Source organism: Bacillus rossius, chromosome 18, assembly GCF_032445375.1.
Source record: "Bacillus rossius redtenbacheri isolate Brsri chromosome 18, Brsri_v3, whole genome shotgun sequence".
NCBI classification, from domain to species: domain Eukaryota; kingdom Metazoa; phylum Arthropoda; class Insecta; order Phasmatodea; family Bacillidae; genus Bacillus; species Bacillus rossius.
In genome coordinates, this window is record NC_086345.1 from 5395047 (window position 1) to 5420668 (window position 25622).

The 25622-nt window shown below is 35.2% G+C and overlaps 2 protein-coding genes across 2 annotated transcripts in view; one reads left to right on the plus strand and one right to left on the minus strand.

Annotated features, from left to right (window-relative positions):
- The window catches only part of LOC134541341 (ubiquitin-conjugating enzyme E2 W), a 129168-nt gene extending 126108 nt beyond the window's left edge, over positions 1-3060 (minus strand). The window contains exon 1 of the mRNA XM_063384763.1: positions 2978-3060. Within this exon, the coding sequence (XP_063240833.1) occupies positions 2978-3001 (24 nt within the window). The 5' untranslated portion in view covers positions 3002-3060. The remainder of the gene's footprint in view (positions 1-2977) is intronic.
- LOC134541340 (putative inositol monophosphatase 3) lies at positions 3042-22324 on the plus strand. The gene is made up of 5 exons (XM_063384761.1): positions 3042-3669; positions 7360-7522; positions 10164-10318; positions 11541-11658; positions 14353-22324. Exons 1-5 carry the CDS (start codon positions 3307-3309, stop codon positions 14607-14609), a joined length of 1056 nt encoding a protein of 351 aa, XP_063240831.1. The 5' UTR covers positions 3042-3306; the 3' UTR covers positions 14610-22324.
- Positions 22325-25622: the final 3298 nt, after the last annotated feature.

A 25622-nucleotide genomic window follows, 5' to 3' on the forward strand; every position in this document is an offset into this window, starting at 1 on the left:
TTACTTAAGGACACATCATTTTTACGATTAGGCATAGGCTAACCTACAAACCTGTTTGAAACATTAAGATGATGTTAATTTCCCTTTTTGACATGATAACGTCTCATAAATCGATGAACGCCTGCTGCACACACGAAAAAGCATGACTCGTTGTCACGTTCCGCCTGAGCCGAGCGTGCAAGAACCGGTCAACCACCGTGCGAGAAAATCTTCTATAATATCAAAAAGGTTAAGGCGGGCTTTTTAAAAGCGGCAATTTAAAAAATTTGATATGACGTTATCACGTAAAATTATTGTCCGTAAACCGACTTTACAGACAACCGCCCCCTTTTTTTTTTTGTGAGTTTGAGAAACATTTTATTTTTATTATTGATGTTTCTAGACATATTTTCAGTTACGACATGCAAATAAAAATAAAATAATGAATTTTAAAACAGTTTTAATATATAATTTGTATTATATCAATATGGTTGTGTTTTTTTTTTTTTTTCAAGGTTTTTAAGAGTCGCTAGCTTCAAATTCTCCGAGTTTTCCCTGTGGAACCCTGAACTTGCTAACGCGAAACTTGTGAGAGAATGCATGTTGCGTGGGAACGGTGTATTTTCAATTGGCACCATGAGATTCCAGATTAAATATTTGTAGGTGGTGCCTTCTCCTCAGGGACAGGACCAGGGGCAGAGATGCCGGGCAACCACCCCAGTTCCCACGGCGGTGCTTTTAGATTTTTATTTTTGATTGTCTTGTCTGCTGTTAAAAATATGGACATTAATCAGAAATGTAAAAAATAAATTTTCATTGTCTTCTAACTTAGTGATTTTGTATCAGAAAAAAATTTTCAAAGATTTTATTGCCACGTATGATGATGTAGTTAAACCTGAGATTCGATCTTAAGCATTCATAAAACTGACTAGAGGATAATTTAAGTATCAGGAAAGAACATCAAAATATCTTAAAATAAACTAGCAAAACCATTGTAAAAATTTCAGTTACGGGTTGGGTTAATAATGCTGTTTATATGAGAAAATTTTTCAAATTATCCTGGGAAGGGCCTCCGTCAAAATAAATAGCCCCGGGAGTCGCGAAGTGTAGGGACACTTCTGATTTTCCAATCTCCTGCCTTGTACTCTTTTCCTGGTGAGTTTCACAACCCACACTGTAAGCTGGCCATGTTTAGGTCAAATAGGTAGACAGTTCCTTTTGGTCCTAATCCTTCTGAAACCTTTCTACCTGCTGTGATTCAAAAAAAAATAAGATAAACTTATTTCACCCAATGTGTTACATAATTATTTGACAATTCCCAAAAACAGTATCAATGGTCTATGTATCCTTCTGTCATTGTTGTTCTGCAATCTTGTATGTAAACAACATGTGCTTGTCAGGGTTAGTTATCAAATACATCGCATGTTGCTTTGTAATTCACAGTTGGGAAATAAGCACTACTGATACTAAGAAGCAATATTATATGGTGAATAGCTATGAAACCGAAATAACCACGAAATTAATTCAATACACCACCAAACACCAAAATTTAAGTCATAACATATATTTTCATAACACTGAAAATACAGAAAAATTCACTTGAATTATCTCATTTAAGCTATTAAAATACTTCCAGAGTTGATTTCATAAATGTTTATATTGGTTTTAATTTAATAATCTGAAATTGTAAGTTACATTATTAATAATTGATATATAATTTTATTAATTAGTTATTAATTAATGTAGTAATTAATTAATTATTAATTAATGTTGTAATTAATTATTAATTAATGTTGTAATTAATTATTAATTAATATATTAATAATTAATTTAACAATTGAATTTCTATCTGTTTTTTTTTTCAAAGTAAATAAAAGAACCTATACGTAGCTGATACCATACAGACATGGGTAAAGCCTACAGAGAAACATAACGAGTACAATGTAATACAAGTAATTATGACAATTTGAGTCGCTGCTTTAAAAAATGGCATACTGATATTTTGATTGTTGCATGATTTATTTGCAGTTTTTTGTTTAACTTGCTCTCATCTATATATAAAGTATGTTTCATGTAAATATTTCAATTGTCTTACTACATATTGTTGAAGCAGTTGATCAATGTAATTGTGCTCTATAAATGTACTTATTAATACATGTGTTTTAATTTTTAATGATGATACAGATAATATCCATTTTTTTTATGACAAAATTAGATTTTTTTATAGGTAACACCATAAAATCTCGGCTCCACTAATATTACTTATGGGAAATGTGAAATCTGAAATAGTCACACAACACAGACTACTTATATCTTGTACGGTAAACCACATTGGTAAAGAGCATAAGAGCAAGCACAATGCCTTGTTTTCAAGCTACCTCACATGTTACTACTTCCTTACTGGTTTTCTCTTTATATATTTTTTTAAAAGTTAATTTTAACATCAAAGTCCTAAATGGTACAAACTAGTTAGATCCAAGAGTAGGTACCTACCAACTTTTCTATGCACTGTTGGAGATCCTTGTGGACTTAAAAAAAATGGTTTGAAAATATCCCATCCCAGTAGATTGTAAAAAGTAGTTTATTTGACTAGGACGATCTTTCCTCTGTATGTTTACCACAAGGCCTGGCAGCTGTACTCACAGAAACCATTTGATCAAATAGAAAAACCTTACAGAGTATGAAACAGAGAAGAACCATTAAAAGTACATGTTAAGCCATTGTCGAATACAGGTCAAAAACCCAAAGCTCCTAGGCTTCGCAGCACATTTAATTTACAACGAAAAAATCTGTATAAACAGAGGATTATTAAAATTACCATTGGGCAGTGACAGGTCAGGCAAATATAACCAAAAAAAGTTAAAAAGCAACTGAAACTAAATATACTAATGCAAGGAACACAATTACTACGCACAGCCTCACGCACCAAAAGCAAACAGATTTCATGTGCGGTTCGAAAGTAAGCTGGTGGCGTAAAAATTAATATTTTGACACTCACCTCTGATGGTGACATAGACGCCATTGTGTACGAGCCGGTCAGCTGTCTCTCTGTAAACAAACGAGTGTTGAAATGTGGGGGACCGTACAGTAAAAATGCGATTTTCTTGTGCACGGTAAATGATCACTTTAAACGCAGAGTAATGTGCGGTGTCAAACGTGTTTACGTTTAAAACTCACGGGAAAATTATTCTTCTGAACCTAATGTCAAATAGAATCACTTCGTTGTTCTCGGTAGGCCGTGGTGCCGAAGCGTTTAGACCGTCATAACCAAAGCACCGCCGGATAAAAAATATTCGTAAAGCTTACTAAAACAGTTTGTAAAAAAAAATGAATTTAGGTGGGACAATTCGATTCAATCGTGTCGGTGTTTGCGTGGTTGTAGTTATTTTCCTTCTGTTGCTATTTTATATGAACAGTGGTGGCGGCGGCAGCAGTAACAGCATCGGTGCAAAAAGTGTTCAAGAAGAGAAAAATACGAATTCTATTAATTTGCGAAAATTATTGATTGCTGCAATAGAAGTTGCAGAAAAAGGTGGCAAAGAAGTAATCGCTGTGCAAACGGAAAATGATCTGGACGAGAAAATTAAAGGGAAAACAAAAGAGGGAGTGAAAGAGCCGGTTACAAGAGCAGATCTTAATTCTCATTGTGTTATGTTTTACAGTCTGAAACGTCTTTATCCAGCGTTAAAGGTAATAATTCACAGTATTATTTAGATTAGCCGACCTCCGTAGTGTATTCCATTCGGATGCACACCTGCTTACGGTGCGAGGGGTTCTGGGTTCGAGTCCCGATCATCACTTATTTACCATGTTATGAGTGGTGAGGTTATGGTTATGATTACGTTACATGTTACAGATAATGTGATATTGTAAGAATGGTCGGTTAGGTTAGTTCCTACTTCTTTTAAAATAATGTGGATGTTTGGTTAGGACAGATTAGCTACAAAAAAAATACTGTGAAATTGTTTTAAAGATTGGTTAGGAATTACCAATATAAAATCCAACTAACTGGTAGTAGTCTAGATCTTGACTCCATAAAATACTGATGACATCACTAGCTGGCGTCGCTTACGTCATTACCACCCCTACATTCTTATGGGACAAGCACAGGAACATGGGGGTTTGTGTAAGGAACTGTAAAAATGCTATTTCTCACGTATTTCATTTTTTGAATATTATACGGTTTTCGGTATCGCAAACTAGACTATAATCCATCCACCACCCCCCTCCTCCTCTCAAGTCGGTTTTGCAATACCGATATTTCATTATCACAGAAATTATGTTTGTAGACGTTACAACTAATGGCGATATCGTGAAATATAACAGCGCGACTTAATTATTAGAAAACTTCATGATATTGAACAATAAAAGTTGCAGTAATAGTGGTGAAATATGAAGAATAAAATACCAGTATCGCAAACTAGACTGGACCGGTTGGGATTGTATCTAACTTAACGATACAGATGAAATACTATGTCGAAAATTTCTCACTTTCAAATTATTAAGTGCTAGTATCGCAAAATAGACTCCACTGGGTGGGACTGTAGTCTAATTCACGATTACATGAAAATGTATGGCAAATTAAATACCGATATCACTAAATAACCTGGTAGAATTTTTCCTTTATTTGTTTGGATATTAAATTTATTTTTAAGTGGGTGGAATAACGAAAAGTGCATCTCACAGGAGTGGGGTGTTCGATAATGATTTCACCATAACGAAAATTGTAAATTTTATTTTTACTTTACATAAAATCTCCTTTGAGAATATTACCATTTACTTATTTATTCACTTTTCATACCATAATCGCTTCAAATTTCAACTATTATGCTTTTTCTTTTTTCACTGCGCTATTTTGTCTTTTGCTGTCGTCAATTTTAAACACTATATTTTTGTTCGTTCCACAATTCAATTCGTCGTCATTGTATTTCACCGAACAATTACTCCCGAGAACATGTTCCTCAAAGTTGTATACGTACATATTTTCAAAATCAAATATAATTTGGTAATTCTACAGCTTTTCATCATCACAAACAAATTCCTTTCTTTATTTAAATATTTTATTTTAAATAGAACTGGTTAAGCAATAAGGAACAATTATCATTTCGTACCTAATCTAACCAATAATTCTCACGATTTTACTCTTTTTTTGGTGCATCGATCCTAATATAACCACACACTGGATAAACTACTTGAAGCATCACAATGTCTTCTAAGATAATGATGGGGAAAAATTATCAGGAAGTAGGTTATAAAATAAATAATTTTGGATATTTTATGATAATTTTTACGGATAAGTGGCTCCTTCAGAATTACCATTTTAGGCATTTGTTGTGCAACTGTTCATGCTCTGAAATGGGGTAGTGTGTTTTATGGGTGTATTTTACAACGTGATACCATAACAATACTGATTATCTCATCAATATGGCATCACTGATGTCATTGCCACCCCTACATTCTTACAAGACAAGTGTGGGAATATGTAAGTTTTAAATGGGAAACTTTCACATGTGCTTGTTTTTCACAAAACTATGTTTTTTTTATGTAACTTAACTATTGTGTATCATATTTTATACTAAAGTCCTACCAATTATAGTATGAAATACAATACATTCTATTACATACCTATGTATTGTATTCTTTACCACTACAATCACAACTAGTGTAGTATGTTTTGTGATACTACATTTTAATATTTAATTGTTTATTTCACCAATTAATTTATTCAATATAAAGAAACACAACCTTTCTTTCTCTCATGACTGCTACACACATACATCCTAACGAATATTATAAATGCAAAATCTGCACATCATATGCAAAATGCATAGTATCTTCTCGCAAGTGGGAAATGTGACAAATGTTTCATGAGGGGGTTGTGAGATGTAGTGTAGTATGTAAAATATTAATAATAGTAATAATTAATAATAATAGAAAATAGAAATAATTAGAAATATTATGCTACAGGAACAAACATGCCAACAGCATTTAAATGAGTCTAAACAGTTCCTTTTAATTTGAAGGGTACTTGTTGCAGATCAGCAAATAACCTCCAACCCACACATGGATAAACTATAAAACGTACCCTCACAAAATATGTACCTTAAAACAAATGACAAAGTCCTAAGCTGGATTAGGAATGGCTACTAGAGGTGTGTTATTGTAGGTACAAGCAAAGTTAAATTTTATATTTACGTCTCCTTTAATTATTATCTTTTCAACTGTATACATTATAAATAGATACAAAAAGTTTATTTCACAAAATACATTGTTGAATAATTCGTATATAATACTGATAATACTGATCCCTGTAACTGTAACATTCAAAACTTGTACAAAATTATAAGCATAACATGAAACTATTATATTTTACATTATCAAGTCCCGCAATCGGACTCTCGCAAAGCAAAGCTAGCCAACTGTTAATGTCAAAAAGAGAAAGAGTCAAATAGATACAGCGCATTATGCCACAAACGGCTTAACTTGTTAACGTAGACCAGACTATAATACAGAACTGGCACAGCATGATACAGTTACTAGAAGAGAAAAGAATTGAAAAATTATTTAACCACAAAACCGTACGTACCACGAGACTACTCGACATGGTTACCCTACTGCAGAATTCCAAACGTAATTTCCAAGTGGCAAGCCGAAACAAATAATTTAGAAGAAATTGCATTAAGCTACATAACGATCACCTGACGTTAAGAACAGGGCCACAACCTGTTGGTGCCCAAGCACACAAACCCAAGTTTTGCGAAGAAGCTTACCATGTCGAGAGCTCGCCAGCACCGTACCCCTAACTGACTTAAAGAGTTACCAAAGGAACTGCATGCTGCTCAAATGGAAAGTGACCCGACACTGTCGGTGGCTACCGCTGAAAAGGCCACGAGCCCTAGCACCTAAAATCCTCGAAAGCAGCGCCCCAGAAGGGGAACCGGGCAAGCGCAGTAAACCGGAAGGGTGGGGGATCAAAAACCAATTGGAAGGAGAAGAAATTGTGACGTATTTAAAGGGGAAAGGAGAGGGAATGGGTAGGAGGGGTGACAACTACGCCGCGCCGAAGTCAAAGTACATGACGACGTCATTACAAGTTGTTTAGGCGAACATTTTTTTTCCTACGTTATGTGAAACCTCAAAATGTTCTATTTTACTGTAGTTGCATAACTATTGCCACGTTACAAACATGTTAACTCCCTATCGTAGACAATAAAGTTTGTGTGTGTGCACACATACACACACACACATATACACTATATATAAATCTGTATCTACAGAAAAATTAAACATTTTCCTTAAGATACTTCTAAAGCCCTTTTGCTGTAGACTAGGTAGTGTAAAAATTAGAAAGAAATTAAAAAAACTACTTCTGTTGTATAGGTTATTTCAGAAGAAAAGAAGGAAAAAAATGAATGCAGTGATTTGCTGTTTCTGGATTCAGAACCAAATCTGAAAGGATACGACACTTTGCCAGATGAGACTGTTCCCGTTGACCACATTGCTGTGTGGATAGATCCGTTGGATGCAACTAAAGAATTCACAGGTAACTGTGCATTTCTAGTTTTGAATGAGGTGCCACAAGTGTGGTGTATTTATTTATTTATTTTTAATTTTTGTCTTTTTTTTTTATTAAAATAGTTTCCAGCTGTTTTTTTTTTTTTTTTTTTTTTTTTTTGTAATTGTTTCAAAATACTAGGGTATTTATAATTTAGTGTAATCACTTAAAATAGTTTCCCAAACACATGTTCAGAAGTGTATACAGAATTTCATTTCAATGGAGGGGGGAGGTTAGGAGGGTATAACCATTTTGCTCGCTGTTTGCCTTAAAATTTCCTTACTTTATTTGTAAGGAATGATTATATTTCTTGGAAATTTATATTTAAATACCTGGTAGCCATAGAAAAATTTTACATAAAAATTTGTGCACAGTATCATGAAATTAATATCTGTGTTTTCTTCTAATAAAAAATGTGCTTTAATGGAAGCTTTAACAGCAACTTCTATTTTAAGTGGTTTTTATAAGGTAGGTATTGCGTATTTCTTCCATAAATACTTTTTTTTTTTTGTGTAGGAAACATTGTAAACTTAACCATATATGATTTATATGAATTTATATGATCGTAAATACTGCTTGTAAATTCAGAACAGTTTCAGTATTTTCTTTTGCTGCCATTTTCAAAATACTGTTATTGAGTTAGCTTCAAAATTGCAAAGTACCTACTCTAAAAAATGTGTTGCGCTAATGTAAGTTGCTTATATTCCCACAGTGGAAAGTGTGACAGCTGGTTTTTTTTAACGTGGTACCGTAAAATGAGGTGAATAGGATCAGTTTGAAAATTCACGTTGGAATGTCAATGGGAAATATGAAATAAAAAAATGTTTTTATCCATTCAAAACTTGAGTCTTTATCCATAGTTTCTAGTGGTTTAGTCATGTTCTATTATGTCTAATGGTTTTTGCAAAAAAACTATAAATATTGTGTGATCCTATTTACCCCAAATATGGGGTGAATAGGATCACTCACTGAAATGTATGCATGATCCTTTTTGTAGAGCCTGTGATGTGAAAAGGATCAGTGTTTTTCTTGCAACTAACAATTTTTAATAAAACAGCCATGTAAATTTTTTTTTTATAATTTTTTTTTTCAATAAGATTTTTCACATTATTTGTAATAATACATAGCTTAGGCATAAAATGTTTTTATTTTAATGAACATACCTGTAACTATTCTTGAATATCTTTAATATTACCCGGTACAAGTATAGTCTCTTCTAAAACAACAGAAAAGCACCACAAAATTATAATACATACTGTATGGTCCTGTATAACTAACCACTAATGATTTGAACTTAAGTTATAATTTTAGCAGCATTTCATGAAATTGAGTTGTGGTTAAATTTGAACTTGAGCTGGCCTCTCCGGATAACTTCTGGTTCTGACCTGGCTGAAGGTAAAACTGGAAAAGTCCAACACAGCTGGAAACACATATATATGTCCCGAAAAATCTCGTGTTTGTTTGAATCTTAGAAAACTTGCTTCAAAGGTTTCACAGTCGAGTTTCTGCACAACTTGACTTATGTAATACAGAAGTTTGCTGGGTCCTGGTTTGCTTCCAGTTTCTGCAGCGAATCCTACAAGAACCCAGTCCTTAACGTGAATGTCATCTTCCGATACAGGCTCTATGTTGTTAAATGTCCTTCCAAACTGTGTCACTTTTGATTCCTCAAGCTCTTGACTTTCAATGGAACCATCGGAAAAGCTGTCATCAGAGCTGTCATCTGCAGTGTTGTTTCTTTTTTCTGGAAAGGCAACATCTTGTGTGTTCTCAGAGTATGCTTCTTCTGGTACTTCTGGTTCATAATCTTCATCTGATACTGGTATCGGACACTGGACACTTTTACCTGCTTCCACAGGTATTTTCTAAATAACTTTTAACGATAAGCTGCAAACCATACAAGTCTAAAGGATATCCCCATTCTGCACATACTAAGAGTTTTTCAACAAGCAATTTTTCTTCATGTTCGCTTAACACAGTCTGACCACCAATGTGTTTAACTTTACCCTTCAAGTGTCTCTGCAGAACAGTGTAGGGAATTCCATACTTCTTACTTGCTTGTCTAATTCTTACTCCATGGTTATACACATCCTTTCTTGCTCTTTGAATGACATCAAGATCTGGTTCACGATACACCTTTCCTCCTGGATTTGGAATATACTCACGGGACATTTCAAACTTGTAGTGATCCTATTCACCTCAAAGTCTAAAACACAATGCATAGAAATATAAAATTAGTTCCAAAATCATTTATTTCATCACTAAAATAGAAATGTTAACATCAAATAAATCTAAATACATACCTGAATAATATATCCAAATACAAATACAAAGTTATAACTCGTCATATATACTACACATGAAGTTTTCGTACACTCACAAACTTGATTGACTTAACCTCAAATTTCAGATGGCTGTTGTGTGAAGTGCTGCGAACATGCAAAACATTCATACACTTCAAATGTCATGTAAACAAAGCATAAACACTAACTAATTGTAATTATTTTCTGTTGCCATTATTATTCATGTCCCAATTTTTTTCATCTTACAATGAAGTTTTGATCCTATACACCACATTGATCCTATTCACCTCATTTTACGGTAATTCAAAAACAAATTGTTTTGCCAGAGAAGAAACTGGACTACGTGATGACGATGGTCTGCGTCGCAGTGGACGGCAAGCCCGTGATCGGAGTCATCCACAAGCCCTTCGGAGCGGAGCCCCGGACGACCTGGGCGTGGGTCGGCAAGAAATTCTCGTCCAACTTGAAAGTGCTCTCCGAGGTAGGTGCGTCACAGTCCAAGCACAAGTAGACCTTATCATTTTATCCATGCCGTAGATCCTGGTGGGGTATTGAGAAACCCCTTACTTATATACGTGAAGAGTTACTTTTAACATATTAAAATAGCAATGTTTTTCTCTTCTATATTTAAATGAGTAGAGCATAACAAAGAAACAAAGAAACAAATTTGTTTGGGGGGGGGGGGGGGGGGTTTATTAAGAAGCCCTTTATTTATATACATGAAGAGTTACTTTTAACATATTAAAATAGCAAAATTTATTCAAAGTCATGTTTTTCTCTTCTATATTTAAATGAGTAGAGCATAACAAAGAAACAAATTTTGTTAGGGGGTGATTAAGAAGCCCCTTACTTATATACATGAAGAGTTACTTTTAACATATTAAAATAGCAAAATTTATTCCAAGTCATTGTTTTTCTCTTCTATATTTAAATGAGTAGAGCATAAAATAAAATAAAAAAACAAATTGAGTTAGTGCCTAAAGTAACAATGGTAGCATGTAATATAATGTCATTAATATAAATTATTACAAAAATTCCAAAATTTGGAATTTGTGGCATTTGCTCTGTACTATTGTGGTCAAGTCAAACACCACAATTTGGACAGTCGGCAAAGAGCAGCTTCGAATGTTGGCAAAACATCGGAACTGTACTTGTATAGCTTTTCAACTGACAGTGAAACGGAGTTGAAAACTTTAACGTTAAAACTATGTGATATGGCAGTGGAATGCAAGCAACTAATAGATATTCACAGTTGGAACTTGAGCATAATTTTTTTGTAAAATTAGGTAAAATTGACTTAAATAAGCTTTGAAAGTTTAAATTAAGTAAATTAACAGATACTTAAAAACATGAACTAATGAGAAGTATGAGCAAAACAACACATTGCTAACATATAACTACCTCTCAGACATTCAATCAGCTATTATTTACTTTGAAACAGAAAACCTAACCAAGTACTAAAATGATCAGAAAAGAATAAAATTATTTATGCCACAAGACTTATATGTTGTGAGGGTAAGGGTGTGCAATGCTATATGTGACTGTAGCAATGTTATGGAGTAGCATTTAATTGATATTTTTTAAATTGGAAAATGGTCATATTCCCGAAAAAGTCAGGAAATTTTGTGTGTTGGTTTTGCCAAAAAACTTGTTCAATTTTGTTTATGAATTATTATTTTTTGTTTGGTTTGGTTTGGTTTTAGGATGATATAGGCATGACACCAAAAATTATTGTGTCCATGTCTCACGCGGGAGAGGTGAAGAATGTTTCAGAAAAAGCATTTGGTAAAAGTGTGGATATCATCGCAGCAGCCGGAGCAGGTAAGTGGAGTGTTCTGCGGCCAAAGTATGGTTTCTGATTTGCGCATGGTGTGATCGTGGTAAATGAAAACATTTATTATTTGACGTATTTCTTAGTTTAAATACATTTGATAGACTTCCGGAGCAAGAGGAAACAAAAATTGTGGGCCGTTTTAACATTTAAAAAAATATATAAAAATTTGTGTAAACCTAGGTATATATTAAATTTTTGTTTTGTTTTGGGTTAGTGAATTGCTTTTTTATGTTTCTGGTGGTTTCAGAAGGAAGAATAGGGGAATACTCTTGGCATTTATGTGAGATACGTACAGAATGTCTCGGTTCTTAGTGTCCAAACTCTGAGAATCTATTGTACAACTTAGAAGTAAAAAAAAATTTCCATGTATAATTTTTTTTAAAAAAATCTTTGTTCAGGAGATATTTCACATCTTGAGTTTTTTTCCAGAATACTGTTCAAAAAAAAATACTGTAGCCTTAAAAAAAATTTGAAGAAAGTTAGATTTCTGGTCAGGTAAGTTTGTTTTTAATCTTAGTGAATAAAAAAATTGGCCAATATCATTTAAAAATATTTTAAAATAAAAACTATATTTGGGTATATTTTGTAGGTTTAGCGGGTTTTCTTAAATATACAACTTGTCAAATTAAAAAAATAAATTTAATATAATGGACTTAACATTGGTATACCCAGACATGAAAATAATGTTGCAGCAAAGGTAGAAAATGATGATTTAATTGTTGTGTTCGGGAGAGGAATTCAGTGTGTTCTTAGCTCACATGGTCATTGCTAATGGGTGCAAATACATGAAAGTGTATGTGTGAAATTCGGCAAGACTCCCTCTCAAGGTGGGAATGAGACTCTAAAATTCCCCCCCCCCCCCCCCCCCTTAGTAAGAGACTCTCCGTAATGCAGGGACCGGGACCGCTATTCGCGTCGAATGCGCCCTGTGGGCTCTTTGTAAGGCGTCCCACACACGTGACACCTGGAAGTCGCTACTACATAGCTGGAAGCAAACACTAGTTTACAGTATAACGTGTTTAGTTCCGTGCTGTCATCACACGCCCTTGTTGCACGTGGATAAAACTCCCGACGGCACGAACTGGTATCCCTCATGGCCGAGCAGGAATGGTGGCGTAGGTTTCGAAGTTCCGTAAGTCGGAAAGAAGTTTATTTGAACAGCCTGCTGCCCGAGACAGGCACCAATGATAATACAAGAAGGTTTGAGGGTTGTGTAGGATAAAAACTAAATACTAAACACAATTACAGATCAGTGATGCCAAATTATAAAGATCTGGGGCGGGTGAGCATTTCCGGCATCGGGGTTGGCTGAAAGTAGCACGACATGGTGACTGATCACTGACTTCGCATCCAGCCGTTGACTGTCAAATTAAATAGTAATTATTGGGTATACTTTACTAGAGTATCATGTAAATATGCTGACAAAAATTCACCCTGTGATATAAAGTATACAAACAGTTCAAATATTATTAATTGAAATATTGGTGGTTCAAATATATTACCGTCCCGAGGAGTACATTCGTTAGTAGTGTCTTAGTCCACCACCTGATGTTGATGAACAAAACACACATTACTTATGGAAATGTCTTCTAAGAGAAACAGAGATCTTTTGGGTTGAAAAAGAAAGAATAGATTACAAATATTTTTTTTTTTTTAGTATTGTTTATGGAAACTTGGCACTGAAACTACTGTGCCCTCTTCTGGGGTTGACGTGCTATCGAAAATGTGCCGCGCACTGGTCCCTCATAGCACGTGCTAGCGGCAACGAACAGTGTTATGAGGGGTGTTGGGGAAAAGAAACAGGTGATTGCATCTGAAACCACAGTCTGCATAAACAATTTTACAACAAAGAAATATCATAAGATCCTACTACCGTGTACTAGCCATTCTTTTGTTTGCCTATGTAGAATAACTGTTGTGAACTGTAATCCATATTATTATATCATAGCAGATCTTAGATTTATAGCTTTATTATTTTTATTACAATTTTTAAAATAATAATGTTTTATTTCTTCAGCACATGCCACGTATTGTACTTACCGTGCATTTTCCATATAACAAACTTATCTGGATAGGCTGTATTTCGAACTACAGCCACCAAGCTGAACGGGAATGTTTTGTATGAAATAAATAAAATAATTTATCGAAATTGATATTGCTATTTAATTCTGCACCTTCAGCTTTGATTAATGAAATTAGTACACAATTTGAGAGTGGTTCTTTGATTGTAGAATCAAAAGAATTATTTGACAGAAGCCTTTCTTTGAATTCTGTTGATTTTTTTTTTAATTTCGATTTGATCATCACATTTTAAATATCGACTTGTTTTAATCTGAAAATTTCGCTCCCCACCAACGCTCATTACATCAAAACCGCAAATGTTAACTGTCTTAGCCGTACGTAAAGACCACGAGCAAAGTCTGCTCTACTAAAGATACATTTGCTTCAGCTCGGTAGCTTCCACAGTTCACGAGTTTTTTTAAGAGGTCTTGGATCCTCAGCCGAAGTGGCACTCGAACCGAGATCAAAGACGTTCGTAGTCCTGTCGGAAATTCACGAACCAACATTAGAAATTTGTCGTAAGAAAATTGTCGGGCCGTCGGATTAGTTTAAAAAGCGACGCCTGGCCCTGGAGGAGCCCGGGTCAGCAAGTGTGCGACTGGACTGGACCCTGTGCGCAGGCTACAAGTCCCTGGAGGTGGCCCAGGGGAACGCCACGGCCTACGTCCACACGACCGCCATCAAGAAATGGGACGTGTGCGCCGGCGACGCGGTGCTGAGCGCGCTGGGGGGCAGCATGACGACCCTGTCCGGGCGGGGCCTGGACTACGCGGGCTCGGCGGCCGCGGAGAACCGCGACGGGCTGTTGGCGACCCTGGCCCGGCACGGCTGGTACAAGGACAAGCTCGGTGCTGCTCTCAAGCCGCCCGCCAACTGATCCCTTCCCCCGCGACAGACGTGCCCTTGTTTGCTTTGCGGTTCCACTAATGAGTCTCCGGTCTTTACGATTTACTCTTTTTTTTTTATTTAAATTAACGATGGGCCAATCTAATTCTCAAGCACAATCGAAGATTTAAGGAAGGGAAATTCAGATATTCAAACCCTAGAACCTTTTTAGTTCACATGTTATATTTTATTTATCTCTACAGAAGCTATTAAAGAAATAATTTTATCTGCCACAAGCTACAATGCTCTGAGAATGTTTTTTTTTAGCTTTTTAGGGAACATTTTCGACACAAAAAAAAATAAAAGGTTTTATACTTTTTTATTTTACTAATAAAAATAAATGATTGAATGTTTCTTCAAGACTTGAATTTCTGAATGTTTGGTTAAAAACATTATTTATTGAGGTTTTATGAGGATTCAAAGCACACTTTTAAGAATTGAATTTAAGATTCAGATTTGAGAAAAAGTTTATTTTACCCATCACTAATTTAAATGAAAATGGTTCTGTTAGTTTATGAAAGTTTTATCTTCCGTTAAAATGATGGCTCTTTCATGATGTGTAGGACATGCAGTGCTGTATGAGATTATTGTTCCCACTCCCCAGCCAATATCTTCTCCCTTCTCTTCACCCCCCACTCCACCTCTTCTCCCTTCTCTTCACTCCCTGTTCCATCTTCTTCTCCCTTCACGTTAGTCCCTAGCCCATCTCTTCTCCCTTCTCTTCACTCCCTAGCCCATCTCTTCCTTCTCTTCACTCCCTGTTCCATCTTCTTCTCCCTTCTCTTCACCCCCCACTCCACCTCTTCACCCTTCTCTTCACTCCCTGTTCCATCTTCTTCTCACTTCTCTTCACTCCCTATCCCATCTCCTCACCCTTCTCTTCACTCCCTAGCCCATCTCTTCTCCCTTCTCTTCACATCCTCCTCATCCTGAATGCAGTGTTTGGGCATTGGCTTTGCAGCCAATATCGAGTGTGAATAGAACAGCTTGTATTGAATTTTATGGCATGTGTTGTTGAAACACAAGTACCTACCTGTTTGTACTCAGCATATTTTTATCAAAGCATTTATTTTTGTGATACTGGTATGTACTTGTTATGTAATTGGCCCTTCGTAGGTTTGTTTGGCAGGATAGTTGGCATGCTGATAGTCCTTCATGTATGATTAATGGCATGCAATATTTAATGGCACTGTGATCATGTTAGCAGAGCCTTTGTCATAAAATATAATTTTGAAGCAAAACAAGCATTTTCAATATTATGTCTGCAAGTTTATTAAAATCATATTTTTTTATTTATTCAAATGCTCTTAATTTATTTAAAATACAAAATTAGAATTCTGGCCTTATAGAAATTATTTTTAGCTTCTTAATACAGGGGTACAAATCCAGAGTCGACAATATACACCATAGAATATCTTTCTTTGTTTAATCTGAGGTTGTGAGGGTGGCAACTACTGCAAAATATTTGTGTTAAGCCATGTTTTTACTATTATTTTGGTAATGTTTGAATCCACTAACTGAAAATTAAATTTTAATGCATAATTTATTGTATCATTTAATACAATGTTTTGTACAGAAATATATTAAAATGTTCATGTTTTGACAGTAAAATTGTGTAAATATTACGGGTAATGTTTTTATGTATCAATATTTTATCAGCTGTAACTTGCCATCCAAATCATTAGCGAGTGAAAGTTGGAGGAATAAAATGTAGTATTGATGACTTCTTGTAAACAATCACATTCTTTAGCAGGGAATGAAATTGACCTTTACAAAAACTAAACAATATTGTCGCGGGTTGAAATTTTGCAGGGTTGTTGAAATCAAATTTAGGGACTTTACTGACGGGACTCTGGGCTGGCTGCTCTGTTCACTCGTCAGCGCAAGTGGCGTGACCATGTAATTGGGGCACGGGGCCGGCGCGGCGCGCTGCGGGCTTGCAGAATTTTGTTTGTTTGTTTGGCCGCGCGCTGGCGCAGCCACGGGCCGCAGTTACTGGGGCGCGCTGTCGTAACAAGCCGCGCGGTGTGGCCTGCACATTGGGGTAGAGGGGGGGTAGTCTTCCCAGATGTTCTAGTTAGTTGTTTAGTAAATTTGACTTCAATAACGAGCTTTTGTTATGGTAGGCGCGGCAGGGCGCGCGAATTTAAGCGCAAGTGAGTGGTGACTCGGGGCTCACTCAGGCGGAGGCTATGCGTCTCACCTGTGGTCACGAGTTGTTAGTTCGTTCGTGATGTAGGAATTCAAGCTTTCGGGCGGAGGCTATGGCCCTCGTCAGGGGTCACGCGTCATAGTTTTTAAAATGTAATGTTCGTTCGGGATTTCAAGGGCAGGAGAGGCCCCTACGTTATTTTTTTAAAGTAATCGATCAAGAAAGGCTTTTCGGAAAATGTGAGTATGGACTTATCTTTGTTTTAATTTTAAGTATTAATTATGATTTGAGGTATTCGGAAGGACTAGGGAAGTGTTTAGTGAAGTTCTCTCATTCTCTCTCTTGTAAGGTCGTTCAATCGTTAAGGAAGTAAAGAGATTATTGTTTTAAATTGTAATCCCGCTATTTAAATGTTCTTTAAAATGATGTTGAGTATTTGACTTTAAGAATAAAATAATTTTAATTAAGTATTATGTTATTTTGCAAAATCTCCTTAGTTCAGCTCTCACCAGACATCCTGTACGGGATGACGAACCTATGATCCTAGGTACAGTAAAGTATTTTATGAAGTTAAGACTAGTTGATGCCAAGCGAGTTGTTTCTATGTAAAGAGCTACGATTCTCGCCCCCCCCTCTGAAGGTGGATCGTGACAGAAATGGCGGTGGCACCGGCTAGGTGCACGTGACAGAAATGGTAGAGTTCGCCGGATAGGTTCTATTTCTGGAGAGAGAGAGAGGTAGATTTTTATGTTTATTATTAAGTTAGTTTCAGCTTCTGATAGCAGGTTATTAAGAGTTTACTTGAGGAGAGGATTACGGAATTTTAGTCTATAGTGGAGGAAGTCTTTGAGATTTTTTTTTTGACGTAACAGATGTTTATTTGAGGATACTTGTAAGGATAAAGTTTATAGTGATAAGTTGTTTTAAGTCGTTGAATTTATTGTAGATTTATATCGGGGATTATTACGTGAGGAGAATACGTTATAAGTTAAATGCTTATTAGAGATAATGCAAGTGGTTTAATTTAATTGAAGTTCATTTTAAGATTGTAGGTTAAGAGAGTTAAAATTTAAAATAAAGTTTTTTGTCGTAAATAGGAATTATTTTCAAGAGAAGTTTGTTTTGTTTTCGTGCGCGTAGGAGACGAGACGTACGAATTAAATCAGTCGAGGGAAGGATAAACGTTAGAAAGGAATTAAAGAGAAAACGAGAGTTTATGTAAAAGAGAGTTATAGAATTTATAGTGATGTTTTGTTTTAATTAGAAAAATGTTGAGAGTTGTTTCAGAACGACACGTCAGTGGACGTGGCAGAGTGAACACGTGACGGGGAGGTGCTGAGACCTAGCGGAGAACGGAGGAACCGCAAGCGAGGGTTGGCGCACCTGATGGAATTCGGTGACGTCACGGGCTCATACGGAGACGTGGACAGGCCGTGACCTTGTTTTGATCAGCTGTACGGTAACTTAGCGATAAGAAAATAGACTATTGGTTAAATAAATTTAAATTTAAGTGTGTTTTAGGAGAAGAGGAACTTTCAGTATGTAAGTAATTTAATTTAAGAAGTGTATGATGTATAGGCTAGAAGTGTTTCGTTGTAAGTTGTTTATGTTTTTGTTAGTTAAATTCTACCTCGGTTTTAAAAATATTTTTTTTGGGATTTGTAAACATTATTAAGGAGGTACACTATAAAATCGATAAGCATTGAGAAAACTGGGAAGGCTAGATTTTGTGTGTAGAGGGAATTTACTCCAAAAGAACAGAGAGACAAAATTAATGTTTTCATTAGGGCGAGGGACCCTAAGGTGAGGCGTTGTGTCCCTGGGAAGAAAGGGAATTGTAGCGCAGACCATAGGAGATGGGCTGACTACGGAATTAAGGGTCAGGAGAATCCTGAGAGTTGTGAGTAGTTTGGGGCAGGAGTTCCCCATGGTAGTACCGAAGTGGCTATCCTGTATGGGATAGGGTACCATTTCAATGAAGTTTGTTGGTGGGGTTAGAGCCCCCTGTGTAGTGGGCCTATAGCAGATAGGCACTACAGTGAATTTGGTTATTTTGTGAGGTAAATTCCCTGGAGGTTAAGTAAGATTGGATTCAGTTAGGAAGGAGGGAAATGAGAAACATTGCTGTAGAGAGTTAGTGTACTTGCCTAATGTGAAATTGAATTTTACTAAATTAATTTAGGAGAAAGTTTTGTTCGGTAAATAAATAATAATGGAAGATAGCTAGATAATTAATTAATTTTTTTTGAGTAAGGTGTTTTAAGTAATGAAATAAAATAAGGTGAAGTAATTTGAATAATTGGGGAGGAGTTTCTTTAAGAGTTTAGATAATTGTTTTTGAATTTATTGAGATATTCAGCCAGTGAAGTTTGAGTGTGAGAGATACAGTGAGATTTTAAGGAAATCGGTTGTTTATTAATTAGGACAAATGAGATTTTATGATTAAGAGTCAGTAAGCATAGTTAAAATTTACGACATGATATTTGTTGACAGTTTACAGTTATTAAGGAGAAAACAGAGTAATCTATTTATTTTTATTTTAATGGTTTGAAGATAAGATTATGAATTTTTTTTGGAAGTTTCTTTGGCATGTTGGAATAATTTTTTTTGATTTTTAGAATTTACAGAGAAAATTTAATTGATTTACATTAGTTTGGAAGTATGGAGGTTTAGTGTTCGATTAGCCCTAACTTGATGGTCGGATCCCAAAAGAATGCCGTAAAACCGATAGCCAATTGAGAGGAATGCGGTAGGCGCTTGTGTAGAGAGGGGTTGTGGGAAAACTCCTTGGGACTGATGGCAGATCAGGGGCCCTAAATAGTGTGTGATGCTGTAAAACCAGTGCAGAGAAAGCCTGGTATGCTTAAATTTTTGGGCACAGGTTATGTAAACCTGGGGTTCCATGGGATTTAGTCATGTTAGCTGCTGTGAGACATTAAGATTTCCAGGCTCCATAGTAAATTCAATGTAAATTTTTGTTTTCTTAAAATAATAAATTTGTTTTTAATTTATTTGAGATATTTGATTTGGAACAGTGAATACAGACCCCGAGGAATAAGAGTTATGCTGTGAGAGGAGAAGGTGGTAGGCCTAAAGGGTACAGGCACCACAGAGGTTATTTGTATTGCATAATTTAAATATAAGGAAACTTGAGAATTTGAAATTTTGTTGTTGGTTTGTACACCCATAAGAAGAGTATAGGCAGAATTTTTATTGTTATGAGATGTCTAATTTAATTGAAAAGAAGAAAGTTTAAAGATGCAAGGTAACATTATTATTGTAATAATTGAAAGAGATTAAGAGGTAGAGAGAAATAGGCAGTTTTTGTTTGTAAGTACTAAAGTTTACATATAGAAATTTAGTAACTAAGAATGAATAATAAGTTAAGTCTAGTGTAAAAGTTTTTTTTTAAGTTTGTTAAGTTAAGAGTCACAAGTAAATTTTTTTTTTTAGAGAGAATGTCTTTGATAGGAAGTATTAGAAACTTATGGGAAGTTTAGGGTAACATAAATAATGTAGGTAATGAATAATAAATAGATGGTAGGTCTTAAGTTAGGATTAACATTTGAAGCAGAATTTAATTAAGAAGAAGGAAAATAAATAGGCCTAATGAAAAGAACAAAAAAGGATTTTATGGTAAAGCATTTTTTTTAAGTAATAAACAATGAATAATAATGTTGTTTCAGGGTAATGTGTACTAATAATACAATTTTTTTTTTAGGACCAAAGAACAGGAATTATGTAATTTAAATTAACATGTATTTTTGAAACTGTTACAGATTCCTTAAGATGAGCTGAGCAGCAGTCCAGTTTACAAGATGACAAGAGTTCGAGAGACAAGATACAAGATCACTGAAACAAGAGCCAAGACTGAAGATTCAAGAGAAGAGAAAGCTGGCAGCCATGGACTTACAAGTGGAGATTAATAAGGTCATGTAAAGTTTTATTTTTTTTATGGAAGACAGTAACTGGAGTTTTTTTTTGTTATAAACATTATTTACAGAACTTTTTAGGTTATAGTAATGTAATGGAACTAGTGAGTTGTGGTAGCTGTCAAAAAGAACTAATACCTTAAGTTTAATTTTTAAAGTTAATTTTCTTAATTTACAGAGGGATTAGTAGTTTTTTTTAAACCTTATTTAGGTTGGAATTTAAATACAATAGCTTATTATAAATGTGTACGAACAGTTCAAGTTCACAGTACTGATAGGTAGGTCAGATGATCTTATTGATTTTGATGATTTGTTGTTTTGAGTTGATTTTTAGGTGTTGTGAATTAGACAATGAAATAGTTCTGAAAACTTAAATTATTTCAAGCTAAGAAATAGTAAAGTTAATTGTAACTCAAAGGACACCAGAATTTAATTTTTTTTTTTAATTAGTAATGTTTGAAAATTTTATACTTTACAAGAAAGGTTATAAACAAACAGATCGGATGGAACAAGGATGCAGTAAATCACAATTTCATTTAGAATTATTGATTAGCTTTTGAGGTTATGAAGTAAAAGTAATTATAGTTTAAAAGTTTGAATAAAAAAAAATGTTTTTTTTTTATTTGTTTGAAATAGAAAGTTTAAAAGTTAATTAGTCATGATCTAGGTGGGTGATGGGGTGGGAATTGGCCACTCTTTTTCCCTATAACCTCCCTAACATGGCCTTCTATTACATCTAACAGAAAAAAAAAAAAGAAGAAAAAGAAGACTTATTATTAGTTAGAATGTTTTTTTATGAAGATACCTGATGAACTTTTACTGTTTGGAAGAATAGAAGCAAGGTTAGTCAGATATTTTTACTCAGAAGAAGAAGAAGATAAAGCAGTTTTATGACTCGACAAGCCAGAGATTGGTGTTTCCCCTCTGCGCTTCTATTGACTACGTTGTTTACTCTCATGGGATAGCTGGTTCGGCACCATGGAGAGAGATTGGTGGGCATTGTGGTTGCCCCCAGAAGAAAAGAAGAGTAGAAGAGGTTATGGGTGGGTCATGTGAACTGACCTTCAACCCAGTTACTTCGTGGGGACTATTTGCTGTATAGAGAAGATCAAGACTCAAGAGTTAGGGAAAATCATTGGAGGTCATGTTTCCCTTCCTTAAGTTTTTCCTATCAAATTATTTGCCTGATTAGATTATGCTAAGGGTGGGATACTTTATGTTAGCAGTTGAATTAATTAATTTTATTTTTTTTGTGTGTTTGCATCCTTGCCCATCGATTGCAGTTTAGTAGTTAGTTTTGTATTTGTCAGGCGTGATGGTAATGCCTGTTGATGATGTTTCAGAATTGTAATCTGTTCGTGATGAGGATGGCACAACTCCGAAGCAGATGTGGGGAGAAGTTGTGAGCTGCCCTGGAAGCCAGTCCAGTAGCTGTTGGAGTTGAGTGGTGTTTGCTGATGGCCAGCCCAGGGAGCTACTCTTCTCGACAACACTGACTTCGAGGAGTTGCACCAACCTTCACGAGATAAGAGTTTAATTAATTGAAACACTGTAAGGACACTTAATTTTTTTTGAAGAACGAAAGAAGTATGGTAATAAACGGAAACCGAAAAAAAAAAAAAATAATAATTATCAAGAATTTGCACATTGTTTAACGAATACTGAGAAACTAAGAACAGTAATTTAATTTGTAAAGAGAGCTTCACTAACAGAACAATTTTTTTTGAATTGAGAACTCGAGCCTCTGAAGGTTCCTGTGAGAACAAACCAGATAAAAGTTTTACCTTTAATTTTATGAATACTTGTTGTTTTAAAATAAATCTTATGCAGAATCTAGATGTATGTTCAGACAGCAAGGAACTAAGAAAATTATTATTTTTGTGAAATGAGGAATTTATAGTTATGGTTTAATGGAAAAAGACAATTTGTAATTTTGAGGTAGCTCGATGGGGCTCGAGCTCTGTGAGGGGAGGGTTATGTCGCGGGTTGAAATTTTGCAGGGTTGTTGAAATCAAATTTAGGGACTTTACTGACGGGACTCTGGGCTGGCTGCTCTGTTCACTCGTCAGCGCAAGTGGCGTGACCATGTAATTGGGGCACGGGGCCGGCGCGGCGCGCTGCGGGCTTGCAGAATTTTGTTTGTTTGTTTGGCCGCGCGCTGGCGCAGCCACGGGCCGCAGTTACTGGGGCGCGCTGTCGTAACAAGCCGCGCGGTGTGGCCTGCACATTGGGGTAGAGGGGGGGTAGTCTTCCCAGATGTTCTAGTTAGTTGTTTAGTAAATTTGACTTCAATAACGAGCTTTTGTTATGGTAGGCGCGGCAGGGCGCGCGAATTTAAGCGCAAGTGAGTGGTGACTCGGGGCTCACTCAGGCGGAGGCTATGCGTCTCACCTGTGGTCACGAGTTGTTAGTTCGTTCGTGATGTAGGAATTCAAGCTTTCGGGCGGAGGCTATGGCCCTCGTCAGGGGTCACGCGTCATAGTTTTTAAAATGTAATGTTCGTTCGGGATTTCAAGGGCAGGAGAGGCCCCTACGTTATTTTTTTAAAGTAATCGATCAAGAAAGGCTTTTCGGAAAATGTGAGTATGGACTTATCTTTGTTTTAATTTTAAGTATTAATTATGATTTGAGGTATTCGGAAGGACTAGGGAAGTGTTTAGTGAAGTTCTCTCATTCTCTCTCTTGTAAGGTCGTTCAATCGTTAAGGAAGTAAAGAGATTATTGTTTTAAATTGTAATCCCGCTATTTAAATGTTCTTTAAAATGATGTTGAGTATTTGACTTTAAGAATAAAATAATTTTAATTAAGTATTATGTTATTTTGCAAAATCTCCTTAGTTCAGCTCTCACCAGACATCCTGTACGGGATGACGAACCTATGATCCTAGGTACAGTAAAGTATTTTATGAAGTTAAGACTAGTTGATGCCAAGCGAGTTGTTTCTATGTAAAGAGCTACGATTCTCGCCCCCCCCTCTGAAGGTGGATCGTGACAATATAGTTCAAAAATACACCCGCCCATTGAAGTAATGCTGTTTGACATCCAGATATTTAAGTAAGGACACAAATGAATTATGGTATGATTGGAAGTAGGGTGTTTACAAATTAAATGCAGCACTCCTATTTATCTATGTGAAATTTTAATTTTTATGCAGGCATACTGGAAACAGCACTTGCTTAATGTTAAACACAATACTACAATTTGACATGACTAATAAAAAAATTGGTTGTCTGTAAAGTGGGTTTACGGACGATAGTTTAACGTGACGTCATAACAAAACATTGATTGCATACTTTTATGAATAAAATTGAATCATTTTTATTTTAATAATAAAAGATTAAATACTTGAAATTATACTAGTAATCAGATTTTTAAAATGCAAGAATAATTAACCTTTATTGCCGAAATTGTTGTAATAAGCAATGAAAACCACATTAACTTTTCACTTCACTTTATAACCAGTCAACGAATCAGTTCACATGTAGATGTAAGTTGTGTGCTGCCGCTGTCTTTCTTCTCCTCGGTCGCATAGACCAATCGAGTTGAAGAGAGATAGATGCGGCGCAAGCGTAGAATGAGTGTAACAGGACACAGTGTAATGGAACAATGTGCGTAACGGAACACTTTTTCGTGCGTGTAGCCGGCGTTCATCGATTTATTAGACGTTACATCAAAAAATCATAGCTTACACTTTCCTTAATAGCTATCCTTCATTGCCTATTTACTCAAGCCCTGTTTAAATGGTACAATTTTATTTTTTATTTTTGATACTCTGTGTTCAAACCTATGTTTGTATTATGCCATCCCTATCCCATATGTCAGCACAGCTCTGGTGAGAAATGCCGGAAGCTTTCATGGCTAGTTTAACTCATACGTGCCATGCCAAATTCATATGGTTTGCGATTGTAACATTGTAGTTGGCAGACATACATTTATTAATCAACAGAGTTGAGAATTACACTATCAATATAAGCAAAAAAAAAATTGGTAGTAGAAAACTTAAAGTTTAATCTTCTTTAACTGTCTTATGTATTACCATATTTTTTTTGTATCTCATAAATGTTTTTATCCCCTACGTAGTACGGAAATGTCATGGCCAATTGTATGTAGCCCATGCATTTTTTTTACCTTGTATTTTTAATTAGGAATGTTCAATGGGCCTGTGTGAATACATACTAGTTTTATGACACAAAACAAATATCAAATAGAATGTTTAAAATATATTTATGAAGTCAAATGGAATTGTGAATATTGTTCTCGGTAAAGCTGTAGTACACTTATTTTATAAAAACAGGATTGAAGTAAAAAAAAAATAGTTTAATGTTTGTAATGTATGAATTGATTAAGTGATTAACCAATCAGGCCCTATATAGATATCATTATTTAATTAAAAAATTTAAATAACCATGCATAATATTAATATTGAACATTCATAAAAGCAAATGAAGTGTCTTTTGATATTTTTAAGCAACCAACTTTGCATATACAACACAAAAAAAAAATTTTCATGAGTGAATCTTAAGCTTTCAATGTTTTAAAGCTTTGCCACAAATGCGAAGCTTTGCATCAGAAACGAAGCTTCAAATAAAACGAATAGCAAATTCCTGACAAAGTCAAATCGAATATTAAAAATAGCTTTGATTGATTCACTTAGTCAAAGCTACACACAGGCCTAATGTTCAATCTTAAAAAGTAATAATTTTTTTGTTTATGCTTTAAATTTATTTAGACGTCTTATATTGTATATTGTTTTTAATGGGTGCAGTGTCTTGATCGAAATTACAGTACACAAACTTACTTCAGTGGTTTTAAAACTAATTATTCTAAATAATATACACATTCATGTAAAAAAAATTTCATTAGTGTTGTATTAATTACCAGTCTGTTTTCTGGAAAAATTTGAGCATTACTTTGAGGGGCCG

What these genes read in the sequence shown, in the direction of transcription:
- LOC134541340 (XM_063384761.1), top strand. Translation starts at nt 3,307, where the DNA reads ATGAATTTAGGTGGGACAATTCGATTCAATCGTGTCGGTGTTTGCGTG. An exon ending in GTCTTTATCCAGCGTTAAAG is followed by an intron (nt 3,670 to 7,359) that starts GTAATAATTCAC and finishes TCTGTTGTATAG; the next exon opens with GTTATTTCAGAAGAAAAGAA. An exon ending in CATCGCAGCAGCCGGAGCAG is followed by an intron (nt 11,659 to 14,352) that starts GTAAGTGGAGTG and finishes CCCTGTGCGCAG; the next exon opens with GCTACAAGTCCCTGGAGGTG.